This window comes from Quercus robur, chromosome 5 (assembly GCF_932294415.1).
Source record: "Quercus robur chromosome 5, dhQueRobu3.1, whole genome shotgun sequence".
NCBI lineage: Eukaryota > Viridiplantae > Streptophyta > Magnoliopsida > Fagales > Fagaceae > Quercus > Quercus robur.
In genome coordinates, this window is record NC_065538.1 from 41,060,987 (window position 1) to 41,076,446 (window position 15,460).

The window sequence follows — 15,460 nt, forward strand, 5'->3', positions numbered from 1 at the left end:
TCTTCTTTTTTCTATGTTTCTTGCTGTTCTTCCTTGTTCTCCCGTTGTTGTTTACTGTGCACAGCTAAGACCTTTTTATACTGTCTGCCATGATAAGATTTACTAGTTTACCCCTCAATTTTTTTTGGCTTGTTGTGGGTGTCCTTCCCTGGCCACCCATTAGTCTGTTGGTTGCCCAGCCACCACTATTACCTTGTGCTGGCTACGCCATGTTCCATTCTCAGACAAAGAAAGTTTTGTTTTATTTTCTTGCTTTCTGTAGCATTCCCATCAGGATAAGGGTTGGATATTTTCTCTTACTAACTCCTATGGCATGCACCTAGTGATTCCAGCTCATCTTTCCCTCTTTTGGGTGGTTTGTCATCCCAGCAGGACATCTCCCCTAAAAGAGCTTGAGCGGGAATCCCAAAATAGACTTCTCCCTTCTCCCCACCGCCAGACCATACCCTCTCTTACCTCTGACCCATGGCCTATCGCCCCTGTATTGGCTGGATACAAGTGGGTGGTGTCTGGGCCTTGTGCGTGCTCCACTTCCATGTGAATCTATGACTTGTCTACTGTTCATGCGTTTGCCATTGACTGCAGGTCTGTCTGGTCTTGTTGTGCATTCTGCTACTTATTTTTAACTCTTTGTGGCATGGATGAGTCATTGGGTCTTCATTCTTTGCATCTCGTTTCTTCTTTGGCTAGGTATTGCTTGGGCATGGCCCTTTTCTTCTTTGATTCAAGCCCTGTCTCCTTTTACTTTTGGTTTGTGGGTCAATTGATATTCCTACCACGTAGCTGCATTGCTTTTGCCAGCCATAGTATCGCTTAACTTGTGCTTGTTGGGCCTCCTTTGGGCCTGCCATGTATTATTCTTTCTCTTAGTTCAAGTCGCCCAGTATTTCTGCTAGGTCAGTTTTCATATCATCTTGGACTTCCTCGGCTCATTTTATTCCTTTGGACATCCCTGGCCCATTTCATTCCTTTGGGCATCCTTGGCCCATCTCATTCTTGCATTCCCATGAGCTTTTACTAAATCTTTTGAGCTTTCCTAGCCCAATTATCATATCCTTTACTTTTGGGGTTTGTTGGCCTTTGCACCAATCTCATTTACTAATTCCTTTCTTTGGGCTCTTCCGGCCCATCTTTGCTTGCTTTCTACTTCTTATGATTCTCATGGGCTTACTTCTTCCTTCTTTGGGGCTCCCTTGGGCCTATTTGCTTTCTTTAGGGTCCTTTTACTATTTTGTGGGCCTGTGTACCATTGTTCCTACCATTTGAGCCTAATAGTTTTTCTTACTTTGCTAAGTCTTCTTTCTTCACCCTTTGTTATATTGTTGGGCTTCTTCTTGCCATTGGCCCTTTTCTTTTTTTACCAAAATGGGCCTCAACACATACATCTGTTAAAAACATGTCTAAATATGTAATTTTGCTCTACTGTTATGTTTCTCTCCTCTAAAAACACAATAAACATAAAAATAAAAGATCAAATAAGATCAAAAAGGATCTAGCGGAACACTTTTATCATGAGATTTCAAACCACAGTTAGGCAATTTAAATTTTGGCCAAATTTCAAATGGGTAAAATGTCAATTTCAAACCACAAGTAGGCAACTTAAATTTTAGTCAAACCACAAGGGGTAAGTTGTAATTTGCCCTAACTTTTTTTGTTCTCAAGTGGCTAAAAAGAAAACAGCAAAAAACATGCAAATAGAGCAAACAAGCAAAGGAAGGGAGCATGCTAGAAAACAAGCAAATAAGGAAAGCATGTGAACGTACAAGCAAGCAATCAAAGAAAAGAGTGTCCTTATGGGACAAATGTAGGTTTGGATTTGGTGTTTGTAGATCCATTGAATTGAATTACGAACGACACATGTGGCCACAAGCAAAGCTCCTATAGAGGGACTTAGGATTCCATGTATATAGATGGGCATGAAGCTGCACGGAATCAATATTTGGAGCAATGCTTGATGACAAGAACAAACAAGCAAAGACACATGCATAAGCAAGATAAATATGCAAAGGATGCAACCAATCACAAGAAAATCTTACATGATGGGATAAAGCAAGCAATGCAAGCAACACAAAAGGAGACAAAGCATGTAATCACACTTAAGGATAAAAGCTAATCATGTCATAATGCACACTCAAGGCTAACATGAGAAACCCTAACCTGCAAAGCTATGCATGAGAGAGAGGCAAGAATACAAGCATGCCAACATCATCAAGATAAGATCTTATACAAGCAGGTACATCCAAACAACCCACAAAAGAGAAAGATGCAACCAAACTAGACAAGAAAAGCACAAAAGGTGCAAACAAACAGATGCTAAAAGGAGAATAAAGCATGTGAAGCATGGTAAAGATGCAAGAAGCTAGATCTAAACATGCAAGCATGGATCTAAATGATGAACATGGATCTAAGCATGGAACAACCAAACATGGCATCACAAGATAATTGATCTAATAATAAAGCAAGTAAAAGCATGGACAATCAATAAGACCCTAATCCAAACCCTTTATTGAACTTGGGTGTTTGGATGTGAACATTGACTAATAGGTCAAGATCTACACCCTACCCATGACACAAATAAAGAAAACAAGGCATAGATAATTTAATTAAAGCTAAAGGCACTCAAGCATAACATCCAAACATGTAGATATGGCATAAAGAGTAAAATCAAGAAATTTAGGCATATCCTAACCCAAGAAGGCTAGGCCAACATCATCAAAGCAATAAAAACATGGTAGGGAGACCATGAAAGCAATAGACATGCTAGGAAAATAAAATAAAGCAATAAAGTGCTAGGAATTAAATGGGAGTAGATTGTAACTAAAAAGTAACATCTACACCCTTCAAACCTCAAAACCAAGGAAGATGGACCAAGGCGAAGGAGATGGAAGCAAGAAACACTACCTCTTGATGTATGGAGGATGAGAGAATCAAGGATTTATGTGTGTGTGTGTGTGTGTGGGAGAGAATTTAGGTGAAAAGAGAGAGAGAGAATTGATCCAGAAAATGCTCCAAATGCCTTTTTTTTTTTTTTTTTTGGAATTCTAGGAGGTGGGAGGGTATTTATAGTGAATTTGTGATGTTTTGCACACCAGTTCCTTTTGCTAACGTCAGCAATCTTGTCTTTTCCTACAACTATTTCGGTTCCAACTTTAGTTGCTCATTTGAAGGCCTTCCCAAACAACGATTGACTTGATTTTGGTGGCATTGGAAAGATATGGCTGTCTAGTTTCCAAATCACGTTGATTTTTGAAAATCAAACGGCCAGATCAAAATTTATGGCCTCTGGAAGTGAGTTGATGTACCTATCACTGTTTTCAAGATATCTCAACTATTTTAACTTTGATTTTGACCCAAGTGTAATCGTTTGAAAGGGAATTCAATATTATTTGCAATAAAGTTGGTTTTATAATTGGACATTCAGATCAAAATTCGATTTTCAATCGCCGTTGAGAATCAACTTTAGGTCAAATTTGGTCAAAGTTAATAAAAATCTCCAATAGCCTTGGGTTTGATGTTAAAATATGAAAAATGTCATTTTGGTGAATTTTTGACCAATTTTGACATTCGGTCAAGTTGATAAGGGCATTTTGGTCATTTTAACCTAAAATGACACTTTGAGTGCTTCGATGCCCAAACGAGTTGAATCATGATGATCCAAATGTTTCCGCAGTCCTCCGGTAAAATGATTTTTTTGAAATTTTTGGGGCCTAACATGCAAAACGAGGGTGGATAAAAAATGGTATCAACAAAGTAGTTAAAACTTAGGGTGAGTTTGGATACTGCTTATTTTACTGAAAACTTAAAAAAATAATAAAAAATTTACTGTTCACTAAAGGGTTACTGTAGATATGCCTATTTGCATGCATGAACAATGCAATAGACGTTGGTTAAAAAAAAAAAGAGGCTTGAAATGTTTTTTGCGTCCAAACGTGGATGCAATAATCGGTACCCAACGGTACCTTAAAGTAGAAAATGGCTAAAATATTAAGGTTATGTTTGGCTAGTAGACCAATTAACCAATTAAATGCCTAAATAATCACTAACTTTACAATATATTTTTTTTCCTAAATTGCTAATTTTATAATAAAATTTTATTATAACGTGATAACAATATACATATAACAAACTTTTTTTTAATTATTAAATTATATTATATATTTATAATAGTGAAGCTTCCAATCCTCCATATTCATTATGGCATCAAACAATTAAATGATTTTGATTTTTTTGTAAATCTACTACCATAACAATTTTTACAACTCTTGCCATATCTTGTCTATGTGGCGAGTTGTAAGTAGTGGAAATAAAATAGTGAATTTATATCGGTCCATAATTCCATCTCGCACGAGTTGTCATATGACCAAACTAAGGTAAAATTGTGAAACGAGCTGTGATACTAGACTTACTTTTTTTATTTTTTTATTTTACATAAGTTACGCTATCTATGCATTTAAAGTGGTGAATCTTCTGATATAATATAATTGAGTGCTGTATGATTGTATGTTCCTTTATAGCTTCATTGTTTTTCGGCTTTTTACTTGAATTGGCCTGTTAACGAAACTGAAAGAATCTTCTCCACCATTCGGTGACTGTCCCACTGGTGATTCCCAAAAACATCAGGAAACATTACAAATATCATACAACCATGCCCTCTGCCAGTAGGTAAAGTGCTCCCAGTGGACTCACTAGACCCAAACTTTCCCCTTATTAAAAAAAAAGAAAAAAAAGTGTTGGGAAGAAAGAAAATACTTTAGAAAGCTTTTTTTTGAGTAATTAATATAATGTAAAAGGAGAGATTTTATCCTAAAAGGCCTAAGTTTAATAGATATATATTCAATTATGTTATATTAATTATTCATTTTTTTTATCATTATTCCATGTAAGACTTCACTCATGTATATAATCCAAAAAATAACCTAATAGGGTTGGCTGAGTGGTTGGGCACTTGGTCTCAAAGTGGCTATCTCGAGTTTTTTTTTTTTGAGAACATCTCGAGTTTGACTAGGAACTTTCCAGTTCAAGTCCGGGCACTAGTACTTTGAAAAAACTCTTTAAACCAGCGATTTACCCGCTATGGGCCCACTCATCGTGAATAGTGATTAGTCTCTAGTTGAAAGTTTTGAAAAAACATGATAGGAAACTCAAAAAAAAAAACAAAAAAAACCCAAGAAAGGAAATGAATATTTTTTTTTTTAAAAATCCTTAATTTGGTTTTAAATTTGTCACAATGTGATTAGGCATCATTCCACTCTTTAACAAATGCAAGTGCGCCTTTAAGGGTGTATTTGGATACCGCTTATTTGTTGAAAACTGAAAACTTATTACTAAAAATATTGTAGTAAAATAATTATTAAATGTGTAAATAGTACTATGAAAATGAGACCCAAATTTACTTAAAATTTTACATTTTTCTGAATTTGTTAGTCCATAAACAATACTCATACGACCTACTAAAAAAACGCAAGACCCACGGAATGAACAAAACGCTCAATCCAAACTAAGGCGTAGAATTTCCCTGAAAAAGTTGCCACTGACAACCAACATGCCGGAGCCATGTCATTGGTAGGTGACACTAACTACCTCCCCCACGGGTGACAGTAACAATACTTCTGGCTCACCAAAACAGGTCTGATTATTCTGTTTAGGCTTGAGTAGTGGAGTTCGTGCGTGACAAGACAAGACAAGACAGTGTTTTCAAAAAACGATTTCACGATTTAAGTGATGAACAAAATAGTGTACTATAAGCCTCTTAGAGATAACATAAGACACATACAGTAGTTTTTGTGACTTTGTGTCTGTCCTCTGTATGTGAGAGAGTGAGAGAGAAATGGATTATATGCTGCAATGGAGGGTGTTGCCTCTGCTGACACTACTCGCTTCTTTTTTGTTGTTGTTCTACATTCAGAACTCTTCCAAGGTCGTATATTTTGTTTTTCTTCTTCTTATTGTTATTAATATTAGTTTGCCATTTATATATATTGCTCCTAATGATTGATTTATATCAGCCATGGTCTGGTCGCTGATAAAATAATCAAAGCCTATTCATCCAAATAAAATTTTTTTTTTTTTTTCCTTCCAAAAATCGTAATCAGGGTCTTGAAGTGAGTCGGTTAAGCATTGGTTTTTGTTTATTATTTTCGAAAATAGAGGAACTTAATTAGTGTAGTATATTTGGGTTGGTTAATTGAATTTGACGTTTCATGTTTTACAGTCGTCTCATAAGGAGTGCAGCCTTCTTCCTTACCAGCACTATTGGATAACCAGCAAACGCATTGTGACACCACAAGGTGTCATTTCTGGTTCAGGTTTGTTTTAGTAGTTCATTTTTTATAAGTCCCCCAAGAATAAGAGTGAGAAAAAATAGAGAAAATAAAATCAGGGTTTGTGGATTGTAAATTATATAGAACCTTGTTAAAATCTACTTGTGTCTAATATAAAAATGTTGCTTAGTAATTTGTATGACTTTGGATAGAGTAAAACAATGTGAAAAAATACATGTGACTCTATTGAGATTCATAGCTGACCCCAAAATGTTGGGACCAAGGTTATATAGTTATTGTTGTTATTTTAATGCTAAATGCTTCATTCTACCGTGATTGTTCGTAATTATCATTTTACCACTTAATTAATGCATTTTTTATTTATTTTATTTATAATGAAATGTTAAAATGAGCAGTTGAAATAAAGGAGGGGAAGATTTTATCAATTGTTAAAGAAGAGGATTGGCAGGGGAAATCCAAGGTGGGGCATATAGTTGATTATGAAGAGGCTGTTGTCATGCCTGGCCTGATTGATGTGTAAGCTATAATATCTATCTCCTTCTTGTGGTTAATTTCTTTGTTGCATATATATGTATCAGACTTATAGTTTTCATGATGGTTTTGGATTTGATTATTGAGAAGGGGAAATATATATTAGAAATAATGACGGGAACTGCAGGGATATAAGTGTTAAGATGCCTATTAGACTTGGAAACATATTCCCATTTATGTGTCCCCTGTTTTCACATTTAGGAAACTGCAATCCAGGATAATCTATTTCTCGCTGAATGCCTGAATAGTTGCATGCAACTGGTGGCCGTATTTTGGGTCACATGTAATGATGTATTGATTTGCAAACTTTCTATGTCTCATGATAGGTGATATTTGGGCGTTGTATTTTATTCACTTTTTGGCAGAAAGAATATGAGATACTGCAATTTTTTATTATCTTAAAAGGCAAAACAGAATTTACACAATTGTTCTCCACCAACTAGCTATTGCTTGCAAGAATGAATTGAACTATTATGCAGACTTGCTGGAAGTTATTTTTTCACGTAATTCTTTACTTAGGCTGTAATTAGCAGTGCATAACAGATGATTTGATTTGACTGTCTTAAAATAGTGTTACTATGGAATGCATAAGATTAAATATAATTGGGGGTATTTAAAATACAAACTCCAGCTTTAATTTTAAGTTCAACAAGATAACTTTATTTTTATGAACATGAACAATGCCCTTTTTCCCTTAAATTTATATGATTTGGATTATGTTCAAGCCAGGCATGCACATCTTGATGATCCTGGAAGAGCTGAATGGGAAGGATTTCCTTCCGGGACTAAAGCAGCTGCTGCAGGTATGGCAATCTGTGTCATCTATACTTGAGTTTCAAGGTTGCCCTTGGTTGGAATTTTTTTTTTTTTTTTTTTTTTTTTTGTGAGTTTACTGGATATCCTAGATAGCCGGGGTCATTGAATATCATTTTTTTCCTCAATTTTATTTCTCTGTAAATTTCAGATAATACTCATGCAGTACCAGAATTCTTTGATTCTTTTATGTTGATCTCTTCTCTTCTTATCTATTTGCTTCTCTCTAGTCTATAATATATGTACACCCAAATCATTTGGCATCACTCTGTTTGTACAGGTGGTATAACAACATTGGTTGATATGCCTCTAAATAGTTTCCCATCTACTGTGTCTCAAGAGACTTTGAAACTCAAGGTATGGACAGAAAAGAAGCAGTAGATTACTTTGTTTTTTATTACAAATAAATTTTTATTGTTTTATTATTACATTCCTGCACAACACAAAGGAAAATTTTCTTTGAGTCCTAAGGTTTTTTCCCCCTGGTAAAATCTGTAAAATTTTTATATTGTCATATCCCATCCATCTCTCCTTATTAAGAAATGAACTTATGAATTTTAATGGGTAGTAGCTGCAGATAAGGTCAACTAACCACTGATTTTTCTTTCTGACTTTTATGCTTCTGCTTAACAGATTAAAGCTGCAAAGGAGAGAATTTATGTCGATGTTGGTATGCTCTCGAACCTGTACCTTAGCCTACTAATAATTCTAGGACTAGTGTTTTTAACTATACTACCAACAGGTTTCTGGGGAGGTTTAGTTCCGGAAAATGCATTCAATGCAAGTGCTCTTGAGGCTCTCCTAAATGCTGGTGTTCTTGGTTTGAAGGTAAGTATGAGCCATTAAGCTCGGTTTTCCTTTTCAAAAAAGACATGCAAAAGGTTGGATAAAACTTTCTTAGATCAAGAACTAGAGGGGCTGAACTGTATACTATCTTACTAAAGTGATCTGAGACTCAAAGCTTGAAAGCAATCTTTGCTGGACCGCACTTCCATTTTGAAATATCTTCAGTTCTCCATCTCCACCTTTAAACTTGTGTTGTTCCATCAATATTTCCTTTCCACAGAATTTCATGCATAAGGGTAATTGCAAGAGCTGTCTATGTTTCTTTCATGGAAAATAATAGCATGTTAAGTATCCCTCTTCAGATGCTTATTGAGAACCATGGTTGCAACTAAGACTTCTTTAGTGAGGCTACTTCTCTGTTGAAAAGCAGGACCTCCAATTCCTTATTTCCCTCAATTCATAATTTTCCAATTTTACTGTATACCGTTAAAAAAAAAAAAAAAACTTCCAGAGTGAGATGACTTATTTGGGTGGTTCATGAAGGATTTTCACATCTGAAGAGGGAGGCATCAATTTCCTCTTATCTTTTTATCGTATTAGATAATGAGTAACCTAATCTTCTTAAGAGAGACAATGATAGTACTCTATAGCTAGGGACTACAACTGAAGATCCACCACCAATTCATGGAACCTAAGTTTCAGCAGTGTGGTTCTGTAGTGTTATTGGACTTATAATATTTCAAACTTCTATATGAGTATAGCTGTTTCATGTTTGAGCCTGATCTTAAGTATTAATTGATTTTTAGAGTTTTATACTTAGCTGACTTGTAGCAATGGCTCCACAAACTAAAGTTGGTACATTTTGGAAATAAATATCATGTAGGTTTCTGCTTCCATCATCATTGTTTAATTTGATAATACAATAGCATTGTAAAGTATGTGTATAGTGTCTATCTAGACCATCATGACTCCAACTTTTCTTTTGTCTAATAAGTATGATCTTGGAGGTCATTTGATAAAGTTTTCTGTGCTTTTTTGTAGTCCTTTATGTGTCCTTCGGGGATCAACGATTTTCCCATGACAAATTCCAGTCATATAAAGGTTTGTTTCTTGCTATTTTGCCCAAATGTTCATGCTAACAATCTACCTATTTTGCAAATTCAGTTACAGTTACAGTAAGTGACTTATTGGAAGATCAATATGCTGCATTTCCATTTTTCTAATGTTTTGTTATTCTCTTCCAATATAACAATTTAATTTGTGATGCATAAATAATTGTGGATGTCACCTTTATTGCAATACATCACATGCTCACTTTATTCTCCTCTACTTCTTTCCCAATACCTTTTAGTTTTCCTGGTCTATGCTTGCCAGTCTCGCAGAGATGATTTTTGGATGAATCTGTCTCTTGCAGTGCTGATGTATTTTTGTATATTTGCAAATGGTTTGCAATAATTTATTCCTCAGGAGGGACTGTCTGTCCTGGCAAAATACAGAAGACCATTACTTGTACATGCAGAGATTCAACAAGATTCTGAAATCCACTTGGAAGCTAAAGATGGCAGTGATGATGCTCATTCTTACTCAACCTATCTGAAGACTAGGCCACCTTCATGGTAAGATATTTCTTATGACATCATGAAGAAGTAAGTAGGTTATTGAGCTATTGCTTGAATTGTACTTCTAGAATGGAGAAAAAAAGGTTTATGAAATAGGATACATTCTGATACTAATGCATATATTGGTTCGGTCAATCGCCCATTCGAACTTAATGCTGCTATCTAATATACATGCCTTTGGTATCAAACTGGCTAATGCGTCTTGAATCTAGATAATTGGCTGATATTTGTATGTATAATGAGTCAAATTAGAATTTCCAGCAGACACCCAACAAGTATCAATCTTGATGATTCACAAACAAAAACCACAGAATATTTTCAAAATAGTTTTGACCACCTTTAGAAATCAGATCAATACTTCTTTCTAAAATTATCCATGCCCTTCAAAACGCAGAACATTTGTTAACTATTTTTTCACCCTTCAAGGGCTTGATCTCTATCAATGTTACTTTACATGATTAATGATATTCTTCTTTGTTTTTAATCAGGGAGGAGGCAGCTATTAGGGAGCTTGTAGCAGTGACAAAGGAGACAAGGAGTGGTGGCCTTGCAGAAGGATCTCATCTTCATATTGTTCACTTGTCTGATTCAAGTTCTTCCTTAGAACTTATTAAGGTACTCTTTCTATGTATGTAGTCCCAATTGGCATGATACTTAATAAAGAAGATGCAAATTGTCATTGCCTTTATATGCATCCACTACCAAATAGATTTACCAATCATTGATGACTTCTAAATATACATGCTTTTAGTATATATAGATAAACTTGGCCATTAATCAGAGTTCAAAGTCCTTGTGACTGCTGTTCTCTTCCTCACCTCAACTCAATTCAGTGGATCCTTCACTTTAGCTAACTGAGGTTGACCACATGATTTATTCTTAGTCATTCATTTCTGTTAATCCGTAGCAAACTGTACTCCTGCATGCAAAGCGAATGCTTTCTTGTTTTTGACTGAGAATATTACTCTCACTTCAATTTTCTGTTAAAGGAAGCAAAAAATGGTGGTGACAGCATAACTGTTGAGACTTGCCCCCATTACTTGGCTTTCTCAGCAGAAGAGATCCGTGATGGAGATACTCGCTTTAAGTGTGCTCCACCTATCCGTGATGCAGCCAATAAAGAAAAACTATGGGAAGCTTTGTTGGTATTTTATATTCCATGATCCACTTATATCCCATGGTTTTGTTATACATCATCAATTGTTTCTAAATAGTTTCCATCTATTTTCAGGAAGGACATATCGACATGTTAAGTTCTGATCATTCACCAACAGTGCCAGAGCTCAAGCTGCTTGATGATGGTAACTTTTTGAGGGCTTGGGGTGGCATATCCTCTTTGCAGGTTGGCGTGTTTTCATTTAGGATCAACCTCCTTGGTTTCTAACGCTTTGTTGAATTTGCTTATGTGGTTTTTAAATAACAACAGCTTAGTCTTTGATTGAGGAACCTTGTTATTATTGATGGTAACCAAACGTTGATTAATATACAAAACTGTTTGTCTGTATCATGGAATAGAATTTTCAGGATTGTAAGGAAAAAAAAAAGAAAAAAGAAAAAAGAAAAAAGAAAAGAAAAGAAAAGAAATGGAGACATGAATTTACTGCTTAGTTGTGTGTATCTGTGTGGGGCATGAAAATCAACTATTTTATATTTAGCTCTTGAGATACCCAATCATCCACCTCTGAACAAAAAAAAAAATTGTGCGCAACAGGTTGACTCCTCACCTGAACAGCTCTAAACGTGCCGGTGCAGACACTAGATTTTTGGCTGATTTTAGCTAATTTGAATAATGTAATTGATTTGAACTTATTTTTTATTGAGAATTTGGTATGACTTATCTATGTCATAATTATGGGTATTCTTTCTTTTCCTTATTAATGTAATGTAACCCTGGGATCCTTTTTTTTTTTTTTTTTCTTTCTAAAAAACTCGACTTTGATGTTACGTTAATTCTGATAAAATTTCGAATTGTCATATCCTGTGCAAACCCTCCCCAAATTGGTTCTTAAAGGCTTTAGTAGGTTTTTTATATTGTTCAACACATTAATCACTCCCCAAACCTAGCAGAGAACAGACTAATTTGTTTGAATTCTGATGTTGAATATGTGCAAGAAGAGAACAGCCTATTGTGGTTTCAATAACTAACTGGTATTCTTTTGGGAGCATCTGCAGTTTGTTCTTCCTGTGACATGGTCATATGGGCGGAAATATGGGGTAACTTTGGAACAGTTAGCTTTATGGTGGAGTGAGAGGCCTGCCAAACTTGCTGGACAAGAGCTAAAGGTGATAACTTTGATTTTGCTTCAAATTCATAGATGTGATGTAATACTTAGGAATATATGAAGTACAGTGGCGACTTTGTTCTTAGCCATTGCCGTGAAACATGAATGTACATAACTAATGGAATTCTTATGATATCCCCCTTATCTCCCTTGCCCGATAAAAAAAAAAAAGAGGCAAGCATACAGAAATTATGAAATCTTACAATGATAGTGTTTCAAATACATAATTTTTGTCACACACAGAGAGAGAGAGAGAGAGAGAGAGTTGCATTATAAAGTCAAATTTGTAACCTAAAAACTGACATATACTATCTTAGTGTCTCTTGAAGTGGCATTAGTAAGTTTGAAACAATGGAGTGTTGAAATCAATGAGCAGGTAAGAATATTGGTGGCAGGAGCCAATTTTTATGATTGCTAACAATTACCTGCTGAAATATTTCATCCGAGTTTTAGATATAATCATGCAGGGTGCAATTGCTACTGGAAACCTTGCAGATATTGTCATATGGGAACCGGATGTGGAGTTTGACCTCAATGATGACTATCCTGTATACTTTAAGCATCCTGTATGTCTTTCTTATATGTCTTCTATTATGTACATTCAGTCCGATTCACTTGTTTATATCTTTCTTTCATACATGAGATTTTCCTGTTATAAAATCTTTTAACTTTTAGAATTTTACTCGACCTTATTGCTGTGAACGCAATCAGTATTTTTGAAGTCACTAATATATGTTCCCATGTTCCTTTATATAGAGTATCTCAGCCTATATGGGAACAAAACTGTCTGGAAGAGTGTTGGCAACTTTTGTAAGAGGGAACCTTGTGTACAAAGAGGGGAAGCATGCTCCTGCAGCCTGTGGTGTTCCAATCCTCGCAAGATAAATACCAAAAAAAGGAAAACCTGTAACTATTTTAAGTTTCTAATATCCAACGGTTTCTTGATGTTTTATTTCTTTCTTCAATTGATTTTCTAACAAGCACTCCAAACTCTTGCCCATCACAAAGCCTGGGTTTGGTTGAAGGTGGGCCAGTCATCATTGGGGGCAAGAAGCAATGTTGCAATACACAATCACCATCAGCTTTTGCTCAACTTGGCAGTATTGGTTATGGGACTCAAGTCAGGTTTTACACTTTATTGGTGATGATATTGATTTCATCTCAAGGCAAGGATGCACAGAGTTCATCGCTTATAGAGAAGATTTCTGAACTTACATGGACATAAACTGTTGCTGTACATATTTATTATAAGTCATCATCAATATACTCTTTATCTTGTAAAACTTTATTTGAACATTTCTGTTGATTGAAAAAGAATAATGAAAAATCATGCTTTTGTTTGACTGTGACTTTCTAAATCTAATGCACCAGAACCTTCGGGGCTTGGTTGTGCAGAAAAACAAAGTTGTGGATAAGCTAGTGCCAACTTTTACCTGGTTAAATAAAGTTGGATGCTGGTTGTTGATGCTTCCATAGTTCCATATATAGTTCTTATGTTACATAGGCCAGCTGATTTATTTATTATTTTTTTTAAACATTAAAAAAAAAAAAAAAAAAAAAAATTGCGGCAATTTTATTATGAAAAAGAGAGAACTTTACACAGGAATAACATTGTCAGCCAATAGCTGAGCCAACATAGGAGGGTCTTCTTGCACCTAAACATTAGTAACTTTATTACAAAAGGCATTCTGGGCAAGAGCCTTAGCAGATTTGTTAGCTTTATGCACACCATGACTGGCCTCTATACACCACACGTGTGCAGAAGTAGTTCAAATTTATGGCCTCATGCAGAGAGGGAAGGAACTGGACAGATGTGTTCCTGATAAACCCACAAGTTTGTGCTTTCCAGTATAATGTTTGATAAACCCAACTATAGATTTTCTATGTCACGGTACAGAACAGTCTTATATCTTTAGAGGAGAATCTGTTTTGGATCCACTCCACCAAATCTCTAAAAGACCTCAAGTGACTCCCTACATTCCTGATCAAAGGGTAGAGTGCTTTGGACACATATTTGTTGAGAAAACTTACATGACCAAAGGGCATGCAACTCGTACTCTTCACCATCTCGGCATTATTCACAGCAAGACTCCCTTAGAATCTAAGGCCTCATGAGGTTCTGCTTGGTAGGCAAAACTCCCTGACAAGTTCCCCATATCAGGGGATGAAAACCTTGCCTATTAAGCAAGATGTCTCATGATTCAATGTCATCAAAAGGTAAGTAGCAGTCTTCTAAAAAATTTTACATTAAATTCTCATTGGGTTTTAGACTAGAGCCAGATAAAGATATATTAAAAAATATTTTAAAGTAAAAAAATTCAAAACAGAATTTTCCAATAGACCTCTCAGTTAATACTTCTTAACTAATCGACATCCTTCTCTTAGAATGCAAAAACTTTGGACAAAATTTCTCCTGTACTCATTGGACATTCATCATGAACATTGCAAGCTGATTGAATAGGAGGTATTAGTATAATGCTATGTTAGCCTTGTTAAAATTGATGCAAAAGATTAATGATTGAAAAAGAATAACTGAATTTGTTATTCTGCAATACATCTACTCTTAGGACTAAAATTCAAACCCATTACTTGCAAGTCCATGAACCGGCCTTGCAGTGTGAGTTGAACATATTTTTATTAGTATGAGAATCAGTTGCATACACATTTCTGATGCAGGACAATTAATAGAAAAATAAAAGAACAAGAAAAGTGAAGGATAAACCTAAGAATCAGCACTTAGTACGCTTGGAATCAGCACCAAGCTAAACCCTTAGGTATCAACACCTAAGGACCCTTAGGAATTAGCACCTAAGGCATTAGGAGTCAGAACCTAACAATTGTAAAAATATCCAATCTGAATTTCATTAATCACGTCTATTCCAAAATACAAATAAACTAGTCTCGTATATAGAGCTAGAACTAGAAAATAAAGAGATAAAGATAAAAACATACCAAAACTAATCCTAACTAAACTCAAATACTAATCCCTATCTGAATAACAGTCTACAATTATCCAATTTCCTATAAGATAAATACAAAAATCTAAAAATATAAATTCTAAAATAATTTGCTTTTGCTCCTGCATCATACTCCCTTGGTTGGAGAAAACTCGACCTCGAGTTTTAAATCATTGAAGAATGAAAAATCT

At 35.2% G+C, this 15,460-nt stretch overlaps 1 protein-coding gene across 2 annotated transcripts; it reads left to right on the forward strand.

Annotated features, from left to right (window-relative positions):
- The first annotated feature begins 5,465 nt into the window (after positions 1 to 5,465).
- On the forward strand, positions 5,466 to 13,652 carry LOC126725942 (allantoinase). 2 transcript variants are annotated; one of them, XM_050430966.1, is made up of 15 exons: positions 5,466 to 5,917; positions 6,212 to 6,305; positions 6,677 to 6,797; positions 7,542 to 7,615; positions 7,906 to 7,982; positions 8,259 to 8,295; positions 8,368 to 8,453; positions 9,453 to 9,512; positions 9,879 to 10,027; positions 10,519 to 10,645; positions 11,020 to 11,175; positions 11,262 to 11,372; positions 12,203 to 12,313; positions 12,780 to 12,878; positions 13,069 to 13,652. In XM_050430966.1, the coding sequence occupies exons 1-15, from the start codon at positions 5,828 to 5,830 to the stop codon at positions 13,195 to 13,197; spliced, it is 1,521 nt and encodes a 506-aa protein (XP_050286923.1). In that variant the 5' UTR covers positions 5,466 to 5,827; the 3' UTR covers positions 13,198 to 13,652. The 2 variants fall into 2 exon arrangements, with proteins under 2 accessions (XP_050286923.1, XP_050286924.1); XM_050430967.1 differs by lacking the exons at positions 5,466 to 5,917; positions 6,212 to 6,305 and having other exon boundaries at positions 6,674 to 6,797; positions 7,538 to 7,615.
- The last annotated feature ends 1,808 nt before the right edge of the window (positions 13,653 to 15,460 follow it).